The following is a 12,238-nucleotide window of genomic DNA, read 5'->3' on the forward strand; positions in this document are numbered from 1 at the left end:
ATGGGCAACATTGAATAAGATGACTTTTGATCGGAGAAAATTTGATAAGTTTTTCATTTCCCAAATAATTTACTTTTTAGTAAAAGTTTTCTGGCTCTTCTTGGAAGGAATGAAATTTATTTTTGTGAAAGAAGAAAAGGTGGTAAATTGTGTCGAAAATATATGAATTGAATCTTTTTGTATTGAACTTTATACCTAAAGAAAATGTTATTGGTACAATTTTTTAATGATTTTACAAACGTTATTAATTTTAGAAGTTTCAACTAGTTCAAATGCTGATCAAAAAGTTATAGCGTTTAGCTCAAAGTTGGCATAATAACTTTAATATTATCGATTCGAATCCAGCCTTTCCCAAATTTGTTCTTTTATAAGATTAAATACTTTAATTGCTTAATGTACTGGATGAAGTCTAAATTTAAACTCTGGGCAACATTGAACTAAGGAATTGGTCAGAAACTTGAAATGAAGCGAAAGACGAAGGAGTGTAAGCTACTAGATTACCTAATTATTGGAATATTGATAGAACGAACTTTAAAGTATCATGTCAGTAATAATGAAATCACGCAGTTCTGGTGCAGAATTTTAATCGTTTAACTGACTTGTGCTATTCAAATTTACCCTTAACTTTATTCAAATGTAGTATGATGTATGTATTCAAAAACTTAAATGAGCTGCAAATATCAAATACAATTCATGTTAAATTACATTGTCATCCATTTTCACACAAGATTCAAGCAAATGCCGATATCTCTTAAAAACCATATATCTCTATTCTAAAACATTGATTTAATTTCAAATTGTCAGCTGTGCTCGCAATTAAAATTGAATTTAAAGCACTTGAAGATCAGATGCATCTAATGCTTTTATGTCTGATTGAGAGCTTTTTATGGCTTTTGAAATACATTATTGAATGTGAAAAAGAGTGGAAATTTAATTGGAATGTAAAAAGAGTGCAGTTTTGTAAATGAGAAAAGACAATACGTAATTACATTATGCATTCCTTTCATTCACAAATTCCATTCAAATAAAATTGCTTTTTCCTGTTCAACAAAACGTTTTCATCCTATTTTTTGTTCTTCCTGGAGAAATTTTATTTTATTTTTTTTCCATATTCCATCCTGCATTGCTTGCCGTATGTATTTATCGATATATCAATAGTGATGATCTAGATGTATATACGTGCAACAGATATTTTCGATTTCATGCTTCAGTGGATTTTAATTTCAGTATTGAATGTGCTCAGCAGTTTTTATCCATCGATTTCGTCTCTTTATCTTATATAATAGCAGTTAAGGTCCCTGATGCTAATTTCCTGTAAGAAATTTTAACCAGATTGTGGTTGTCTCAAATTCGAGCATTACTTTATTAGCTACGAAGCTAAGTTCATGTATTGGATGCAATTTTGAGGTCTTTGGCACATGATGTGCCTCCATAACTCAGGTTTAAAGAATGACCAGGATGATTTTCTTTGGGAAATCTTGCGCACACGAATTGTAACTGAGTGCATTGTAGAGAACATAAACTGTTGGTCTAAAGGGAGATAATTAATTGCATTGCTTCCAGCTCACAAGACTGGGTCCTTCAGACATTATATTCATAACCATTGAATTAATTAGTAAACTCAATAAAGCATTTTGTTGCACAATTTTACCACAAGAACAATGCCTGAATATAAGTGTAAAAAATAGCTGTTCAATTAATTTATCCATTTCTTCTTGGTGTTTATATTTTCACACGATTCCATGCTTGCATATTGAGTACAACATTCCACGTATGAAAGAGTTCAATTGAATTTCACTTCTTTTGCTGTACAACAGATGTGCTTTTAATTGGTGAATGAAAAACTTTTTTTTTATATGCATCTAGCTCAATACTGCAATGTGCACTAGATTTTTTTATTGCTTTCTGTTCTACGTACACATTTAATTCACTTTTGATGAAGCAAACTTGATAATTATTTCCAGTATACTCTCATGTTGCTGTTAAATGGATGAAAGGAAAACAGAATTAACAAAGAAATTAATTGAAAAAAATATATATATATACATTAAAAAAGTGAGTATTCTTACGTGTGTGGCAGTAAATTCCTGAACAGGAAGAAAAGCAATATGAGTGCATTTTATATTGAAAATAAATAATTCATTTCTCAAATTTATTTCACGTGTTTTGCATTTGTAAAAATGAGAAAATTTTCGTTCTTTCGGCTTCTTGTATTTCTCTTACTTCATGCTACATACAGTATTCATTATTTATTAAAGGAATGAATTTTTGACGCAATTTTGAAAAATGATGCTTTTTATTTCACATTGATTGGCTGGCTGACTGGGTAGGGAGCGAAATCTCGTGATGAAACCAGACATTTTTGAGAGCTCGAGTTTGAAGCATTAGCTTAGTTTGTTCGCTTAATTTGCTTGCTAAAAATTATTGCTAAATTCTTTAACTATTGATTTTTCTGCTCTAATCACAGTTAATCACTTTTATGAAATATTTGTTGTGGATCCTATTGATTAGATACTCTATTCTGACCTAATACTGTTCACTGAGACAAAAATGCGCTTATGTTCCATGAACAATTGCACGAGGACTTTCAACATTTTTTTAAGGAATTTCCCTTTTCATTCCCGACATGCATTATGAGGATAGAAATAAAGAAAAGGAAAATGGAGAGGTAATAAAAAAATTCAATGAGGAAGACCGAATAAGAAATATATTATGAATGAATAAGAATTTGATGAATTTGATTTTCATTTGAACTTTATATGACGATGGGTTCATACTCTTTATAAGGTATAGATATTACAATTATTCACACAATATGGCAACTTGAACCTAAATTTTCATATTTCTGACTGGGACTGACAAAATGAAAACCAGTAAAATGTAAAATCTGAATTCCATGATTTTGCATAAGTGATATATTCATCCATTCACTCATATCTGAGGGGAAAAAAAGTTTCTCTTTCTTATGAATTTTTAAAAATATTTTCTCAAAGAGACATAAAAGAATGAAGAAGGAAAACCTGAAGAAGAAATTTTTCTCTTCTTGTAAATATGGATAATCTTATTTTTATTAAAAATTTTATGAGAATTTAATTGAAAAAAACTTTCACTCAAAATGAAGAATTCCTGACTTCCTTTTGGGTTGGATTTTTTTTTGCTGATGACAAAGCTAAAATGACGATAAGAAATTTAAACTCTTTGAAGATTTTTTTACGTTCTACAACAGATGACTTCTTTTTTATGTGAAATGACAGAAAGAAGTTTGAATAAAAAAGATAAAAAGTTAAAAATCTAGATTCATAGGTTACGCAACGACGGTATGTGGCTATTGGTAGTTTTACAAGTGAAGGTTCACCAAACCTTTATTTATAATCACAAGCAGGGATATATTCAGGAAGGAAGTGTTGATGGAAGATTAACTCGAAAAATTGTTCAATTTCACACAAAAATTTCAAAATTCTAAAAATCGTAAAATTTTTTGTTTGAGAATCTGGTCCATGACAATCACATGTGAAAACGATGTGAATATAAAAAATTAGTTAGATTAAGTTTTTTAAAAACATTTCTTCTATTAACAATTTATTTTTTTCTTAAGAGAAAATCGCGATAAAAATTAAACTACGAAAAACAAATCGGTAGAAAATAACGGTTAAAATTTTTTTAAATTACAAAATTGAGCTTTATTCAAAAGCTTCATAAAAGCTTTTTTGTTCATTTTTTCAAATCTTGATAAACCGTTTTATCATATGTATTCATTAGGGATTAACTCTGTTACCACAAACTAATCTTATTATTTTTTTCTTCTGATGCAATTTTGTAAAAGACAAAATTCTTCATCTCCATCCATTCATATGCCTACACATCGTTAATTCAATAAAATATTACTGTTCTGACACTTTCAAGGAAGAAGGAGAGAGAACATGTCAAAGCATCCATAGGAATGTTACTATTCAAAATATATATAAAAAAAAAATGTTTTGCATTTATTTATTGCGTTTTTCATCCAATGACACACGAAGAGTTAAATATATACATATATATAATTTAATTAAACTATTAACTACTCAAACGTATTATAGTTTCAACTGCGTGGTTTGTGTTTCATTCATCTTACTTCTATTCAAATGCTTCTCTTATTCAAAATAGAAGGGAAAATATGAATAAAAAACTGCATATTTATTTATTGCTAAAGAAGATACTTATCATAATAATAGTAATAATGGATTAAGAGCGAACAGAATATAAATTCTTTGAATATAATTAGGAATGCAGTAGAAACTTCAATTTATGTATTGAGAATTTGCATTATTTAATTCTTTGAGAAATAGTTTTTGACAGGAATGGCAGAATTGGGCTTGCTACAATGTTAGGGTAACGTTTTTTTAACGACAGCCCGGACAAAGTGTTTTATTAGGCTGCATTTTCTTCAAAAATGATTTTAGAACTTGAAATTCAATTCTTAAAATTTGGACCATTACAGGAACACTTTTTATGATCATTTTCTTATTTAATTCTTACTTTAATATATTTCACATAGAACAGCATATTCTCAATAAATCCTTATGTTCCCTTAAGCTATTTAAAAGCTTGCAGTAAGATGTTCACAATCGATTTATATTGAAGCTCCCAACTAAAGTAACGATGTCTATTGTTTATGACGACGATCTAATGAATTGAAGTAACGACGACAATTCTAGCTTAAAGCCAATATGAAGCTCATAATATACTTAATAGAATTAAAGAAGAATAAAAAAAATTGTTATCAGTTATAAGAATCACATAATAATAATCCATATAAAGAGAATTACGTTTAGCCACCAGGCATACATATGTGACTATTCATATGGCGAAGATAAAAAGAAGGCAGGAAAGCTTTATTCTTAAAATTAATAAATTACATGACCATAACATAAATTCTTTTTCTCATCTTTCTGGTCTATACGTACATGCTGCTTATGTAATATTGAGTATAATATTGTAATATGTTCAATGTGGATCTTTTATCGTTTGGTACTTACTTACTTGTAAACAGTGCTGTAATCGGCTCAGCTTGAACTTGTCATTGTTCAAATAACTTTTTACTTCTTCTGTTTTTGCTTCTTATTTTCCATTATGCGTGAAGTTCACATAAATGATCAAGTAACAAAAACCTCTAGATTGTTATTTTAGCTTAAGCGCATTTGCTAATATCTTAATTCAAATAATTATGTTTGGTTTTTCATGTGAACCGGTTAATTAATTGAAAAAACTTGAAAGTCCTCATGTTATTGAGGGACTTGAGCGCTGTTTGCTTGTTAAGATCTTACGACTCACCAATTCAGTCAGCCAGACTTGAAGTGAACTTGACAAGAAACACATTTGGATAGTACAGAATGCACTTAGAAAGCCTTCTTTTTTTACTTTTATCTTTATGTCTACCAATATTCAACATCGTCAATTCTAAATAATAATAAAAATTTATGCGATAACAATCATCATACATAAGAGAAATTTCTTTTTCTACTTCAATTATTATCAATTTATTAGTACCTCACTCAACTAGTGAGAGACACTCACTGCATGTTGAGATTGCTGGATGAAAATAAGACAAAAGAAAATATGATAAGAAAGAAAACAGAATTAGAAGTAGTAGCAAATGGCATTGTATTATTTAGTGCCATTGCTCTTTTTTTTGAGAAAACGCAACAACAGCAGCAACAGCAAAAATGGAAGAACCAAGATTTCTTATGTAACAATGCATTTTATCATCATTCCTTTCATAATTTTTATTCTTTCTATTTTCTTTCTTGTTACCATGGACAGATTTAACTTATTATTTTGAAATTCTTTTGTTTTCTTATTGCTATGCTTTCAAATCATTTTCATGTTTTATGAACCAGTGCATAACTACCTTATGGTATTGTGTTGTACAACATAAAGATTAAATGCTAAATAAGGCACTAATGAAGAATGTATTACATTGCATTGAAAAAGATTAATAAGAAGGAATTGGAATAAAAATCTGTAGATCAGTGGTGGACTATCTTTAATTTTTCGTGGCACACCTTTGTGGCACAATAGAGTGCCACAGCACACAGGTTGATCAGCATTGTTATAGATTTTCTTAGACATTTCTGAAATTAAAAGATATTTCTAGGATCAAATAGATTTAAATATTTTAATTTTTGAAATAATTATTCAATGAACAATTAACTCTATTAAAGTTTTTATTTTGAATTAGCCTACATAAAAATTGTAAATAAATTTTATGTCAAATTTGCATGTTTACTTCCAAAAGAATTAAAAAATATTTGTACTTTTGAATTTTTACAAGAATCATTGTACAAAAACCCCTCAAGGATTATGTCGTGACATCGTGCGTATGAATTCCGAGAAAATTTATTGTTGATTTTTACAATTAAATGAAGGGTTGAGTTTGTAAAAAATTGTGTTTGTAGATTTAAGTTTTGAATAAAAAGAATACATTTTATTATCTTAATTCCAACTTAATTCTTTTTTGGCGATAACAAAACTCGCAAAAATCATATCACAATTAATTTAGATGGTGGCTGGTAAGAACTGCTGCTGTATTTCCATATACAGATGGATCAGTTGCTTGATAGCTTTGCTGTTGATAATAATATTGTCCGCTTGGCTGTGGATTATATTCAGCTTGATATGATTGTTTTGCATTCTCGCCTTCTCTTCTGTAACCGCCTCGATATCCTCCTCTATAGCCTCCGTAGTGTCCACCACGATAAGGATAGTGGTCATCATAATATTCTCCTGAATAGCCTCCATAAGGTCTGTGATGATGATGGTAATGTGGTCTATGATGATGATGATGATCAAACAAATCGTCGAAAAGCTCAAAACTTCGATGGTCTCGTGCAATCACAGGTTCAGGTGACGCAACATTTCCATTAGCACATGCACATGGTGAATAATTTTGTGAGTAGCTTGGATAGTTTTGAGGTGCTGCGTTAGAATAAACAGCGTAAAGAATCAGAATTGTTAAAACTTTTAACATTGTGAGAATTTATTCTTGTAAAATGCAACTCTTCTATATGAATTATTAATGAGTACTGACGATTAAAAAGAATAATTAATAACTTTTTATAAGATAATTCTAGCAAAATCAGCTTAAATTTCATGGTTAAGAATTTGTTAATGAAAAAATATTTTTTATGTCGCGTAATTTTTGTTTGTAAATAAAGTTTGTTAACGCATTGAAATTCACATCCACATGCTTATGAAAAAATAATTGTAATATTTGCGTAAATGGCTAAAACTGCTGCTCTGATTTTTGAAATTGAACATATTGAAATTTTAAAGTTAACTAAAGTTAAACAGTGTTGGACAGAGACTATTTACATTTTAAGCTCTAAATCTCCTAATTTCATTTTTTTAATTAAAAATATAGAGCTTAAAATGTGAATTGCGACTGTCCCTATCAAGTCATCCATGTTAGAGAGTAATCAAACAAGGCAAAACCCACATCTCAAAATAGCTCAACCCAATTTATTCACTGCACTTTTAGTATGTATAAATTCTTCTTTCTCTTAATTATTTAAAAAGATTTTTAACTTTCCAAGAAGCTCCCAATATTCACCCTGAAGGAAGGATAAATAACGGTAAGTGTGATAAATGTTCATTTAATTGACACTTACTCAGTTCAAATGTTATACTGAATTAATTGATTTCGACTCATCATTTGCTTTTAATGGCGTAGCAAAATGATCAATCGACAATCAACCGACAATTTGATATGCGTGAATGTGTTGGCCTAAGGCGGTTTATGAATTAAAAATGCTTCGATACGTAAATAATTAATTGCATTTTTTGTGTCGAGCAAATGAGCATTTTTGTCTTGAGATCTCTATGTGAAAAGTAAATTTAATGAAAAATCTACTTTGATGCAAATCATTATTAGTCCCCAGAAACTTTAAAATTCCATGTCTCAGCGGTCTTCATTTGTTTCGAGTGTGAATATAGAAAGAAGTGAAAGAAGTATCACTTTTCAACATCATTTATTAACGATTAATTAAAAATCAAAGGTTTTATCTTGCATTCCACTAAAATATTTAATAATTAGTAGTCGGAAAGGTGAAAAAATGGAAGACGATAGAAAAAGAAGAATCAATTTAGAGCAGTGATGGTCAGCTTTTGTGACGCGACACACAAATGTGCCGCCAAATTTATTTGGAACTGTCGTATGCGGCTACGGTCGTTGCTGAGCTCTAAAGTGTGTCGTAAAAATTAAAAGGTTGGCCACTAAAATAGAGTTTAAACAATCCACAAGGCTAAATAAGTATCTATATATGCCCAGTGCATTGGAATTAACAAAATAATTAAGTAATTAAAACGTGAAGAGAAAAATTTCCCTCAACATAGACGCCAATACATTTTTTAGACTTGAATAAAACGGAAGAAATATTTCTTGCATTGGAAAATATTAAAACATCGAGTTGAAAACAAAACCCATCCAGAAGTTTAATCTGATAATTGAGGGTAATGAAGACAATCACACAAAAATGCTTTTCTTGTTACAATCTTAAAAGAAAGAGATAACCAAACGAGCATAAGAGAGTAGAAAGAATAAATGAAAATAAATTGATTTCAATCTTTTGTAATGCAGTTAATATAGTAACAATTGTATGCCATGTATTGTGTCTTCTCAAATGAAATGCATACTTTTTTTACATATCCGTAAAGAAATTGGTTTCCAGAAAAAATTCAACAATTAATGTTTGAGAGAAGTTGAACAAAGACTAAGACACTTCTAAGTTTGGCACTATTGGGGTCCTTTTGGACTATTTTTGGACACAGCAGCAAGTTTGAAAAGTACAGCATCGTCCCGGCGAAAATACAGCAAATGGCCGCCTTACACAAGTTTTGCACCACCAACATTGTCATTTACACACTGGAGTGTTGCCAAAAACTTATTCTTTTAAGAGCTTATTTAAGTTTTATTGAATTATTGGCTCATCATAAAGTCTCAAATCTTGTAATCATTCAATAATTCAATATCTTATGTTTTTAGTTCTTTCATATTTCATTTGTCAACATATCTGAAGTCAAAAATTTGAATCTCGAAAAGCCGTTACAAATATCTTAATGGATTACCAAATTTTTACAGAACATTTTCAAATTTTAACAACATTTACAACTTATAAACATTTGTCTATAAATAAGTTTGTTGACATTATTATCAGTTTCGTGTTTACAAAAAAAAATCTCAAATTTACTAGATCATATTTAGTCATCATAAGATTGAAAAATTTGTATAAAAATAAAATTGAGAATGAAGCTGATAAAGACCGCATTTCTGTAAGATGTTTTTGTATACTCGAACCAAAACAACTTTATTATCAAGAAGAACTAAGCAGTTCCATAAATAGCAAGTATTATCACCGAAATTTCATTAAATATTTTCAGTTTTTATTGTGAAGTGATTCAGTTAAGTCGAAAAAATGAAAATATTCATTTTTCTTGCACTGCTTATTGTTTGTGCTGTAGCATATCCAGCACCCGATCAAGTAGCAAATACTCAAAATGCACTCCCTGATGAGCCAAAGGCTGATGGCGTAGAAGAAAGATTCGGAGGATTTGGACATCACGGCGGTCATCATGGACATCATGGTCATCATAGACCTGGAGGATATTATCCTGGTGGTGGTAAGTTTTGTTAAATTTCATTAATTTTAATTAGTAACTAAATATTTTTTAATCTCCAGGTTATGGAGGATATCCCGGTGGTGGATATCCAGGAGGTGGATATCAAGGAGGTTATGGAGGATATCCAGGTGGTTATGGTAATCAATATGGTGGATTCCATGGTTAATTCAACAAATTTTGAGTGAAAATACACAAAATAGCAAAAAACATTGCAATTAGTATGCTGCCTATCTGGGAACATTTTCACTATTTTTAAAATTGGTCGTACGTATACGTGTTATCAATCATGAAATTATTTTTGTGAATAAAAATCAAAATATTATTAAGGTTATCAGCGAGTGTTTGTGAAATAAGCTTTTAAGTCTTAAACTTTCAAAATGATGAGTTTGTTCAATTTAGAGCATCACTCAGTCATGAATTTCAGATAATCATTATATAAAGTATACAAATATATTTCGTATATGATAAAGATTTTAGTATTGCTACCGTTCAGTCAATAAACATAATCTGATCTGTGAAAATGTTTAAAATAATCGTTCTACTCTCACTAATTGTTTTTGTCCTTACTGTTCCATTTAATGATGAAGTTTTAAGAGAAACTAGAAGTGTAGCTGGCTTGTCAGATTTTAATAATACGAGAAACGCTACACAAAATTATACAAAACCAATTTTTTGGAATGGAAATGGAAGAAATTTATCAGGAATTGGCTGGAAGGTTAGGCAAAGACCATTTGATCTAAATTATCCTTTCAATCAAGGATGAGCATCATCAGTTATATACATTATCAAAAATAAAAAAAATAAAGTTGTTTATTAAACCATTTTTCACCATTTTTTATCGTTTTCCACAACCATATCTAACCTATTAAATCTTCAGGAGTAGAAATGAAGCAGGTTTCATATTGGAGCTATTAATGCTCTGCTGAAGCACTTTATTATTATTGTTTATGATACAAATACACAATTCTGGGTGTGTTGTCCAATATTTAATCATCAATAACGAAGTAAAAATACAGAATATATACATGCGTATGCTTAAAATAGATTTGACGAGCATACATAAAAAAATGAAAATTTTTTCGTACAACCTTGAAGAAAAGAAAATGTGTATTAAACTTTCAGTTTTCACGATCATTTTCATGGATACGCTAGTTTAGTGAAAAAATTAGAGCAGTTTGAAACAAAAATTCATTTTAGGACTAAGAAAATAATTAGTTTTCAAAAGAATGAAAGAACCAATTTTTAGAACTTGTTGCTGTGGTTGTGATTTAAAAATTGGTTGTTGTATATATGTTGGATTGTGTCTAATTGTGTCAATTTTTGATTTTTTTGATTCAATTAGCGAATTGATCACAAGTAAAAATAGAGATTATTATTATGACTACGATTCTGAGCTAGGATTCAGAACATACAATGGAGTCGCAGAAATTCCAGAATGTAAATTTAAATGTTGATTAATAAAAACAAATTTACAAAAATTTTATATTCTTTTAAAGGGACGAATTATTTGAGCATTTCCATTTGTATCGTAACCATTATAACATGTATTTTATTTTTCAAAGGCGTGTATTCTGTAAGTATTTCAATCAATAAAATATTTTCGATTAAAATAGAATCATAACGTAATTATATTTGTATTTTTGTTTTGTAGAAAACACCGAGACTTTTGATGCCATTCATCATTGTTCAATCGATTTGCTTAATCTTATTCACAATCTTGTTATTATTCTTGATTCCTTTTTTTGGAGAAGCTGTCGTCGTCGTTTTCTTTATTGCTGCTTTCCTAATTCTAATAGGCGCTTATCTGACAGCTTGCGTTTATTCATATTACGTTACTATGCATAATGGATCAGACATATCAGCAAGATATGTCCCGCAAGTAATTGTACAATCACAAATGCCTCAATCCTATCAGCCTCAAAATGCTTACTATACTGCGCAGCCAACAGCACCTTTATATCCACCAATATCTACTCCGTATTCTCCAAATGCATATTCAACTGAACCTTATAATCCAAATTTTTACGCACCTGCAATGTATGGACCGAATACGTTTCCACCAAACTTCAATACTGCTGTTAATAACTCGGCACATGATAGTTTAAAAAAGCCAACATTTTAAAAATTATTATTTTTATTGTCAGAGGTACTAAAAAGTATTTGTATTGTGCTAAATATTTAAAAATGATTAAAGTTCTAGCGATATTGATCGAGGGACTTAAGCTTACTTTTGACCTGCGATCAGCTTTTAATTAGCAAAAATTATCCAATCAGTAGGATTCACAACAAAAATTTTGAAAATTAACGGCAAAAAAAATTAAAATTTTTAGGTTTTGATAATAAAGCAAAATAATCATCAATAGCATTAAACAATAGTTTAAATCTAAAAAACCTTACAATAAGCGAGTAACTTGGTAATACTGAACTAATGCCTTTAACCCGAGCTCTCAACGATATCTTGTTGCTGAGATCTTACACCTCACCCAGCGAACCAGCTTGTCAATCAAAGTTCAATTATAAGCTACATATTTTTTGAAAATGCGGTTAAAATCAAATAGAGAACACAAAATTTGTATTAAAG

The 12,238-nt window shown here is 29.7% G+C and overlaps 1 protein-coding gene and 1 long non-coding RNA gene across 2 annotated transcripts; both read left to right on the forward strand.

Moving 5' to 3' along the window:
• Positions 1-9,398: 9,398 nt before the first annotated feature.
• On the forward strand, positions 9,399-9,988 carry LOC139096064 (uncharacterized). The gene is made up of 2 exons (XM_070647687.1): positions 9,399-9,657; positions 9,717-9,988. The coding sequence occupies exons 1-2, from the start codon at positions 9,453-9,455 to the stop codon at positions 9,821-9,823; spliced, it is 312 nt and encodes a 103-aa protein (XP_070503788.1). The 5' UTR covers positions 9,399-9,452; the 3' UTR covers positions 9,824-9,988.
• A 780-nt stretch (positions 9,989-10,768) lies between these two features.
• Positions 10,769-12,030, forward strand: LOC139096065 (uncharacterized). The gene is made up of 3 exons (XR_011544917.1): positions 10,769-11,094; positions 11,154-11,230; positions 11,309-12,030. It is a non-coding gene; the product is annotated as an uncharacterized lncRNA (long non-coding RNA).
• Positions 12,031-12,238: the final 208 nt, after the last annotated feature.

Source organism: Chironomus tepperi, unplaced genomic scaffold (genome assembly GCF_022539635.2).
Source record: "Chironomus tepperi strain 1889 unplaced genomic scaffold, CSIRO-AGI_Ctep_v1 contig_376, whole genome shotgun sequence".
In the NCBI taxonomy this organism is placed as follows: domain Eukaryota; kingdom Metazoa; phylum Arthropoda; class Insecta; order Diptera; family Chironomidae; genus Chironomus; species Chironomus tepperi.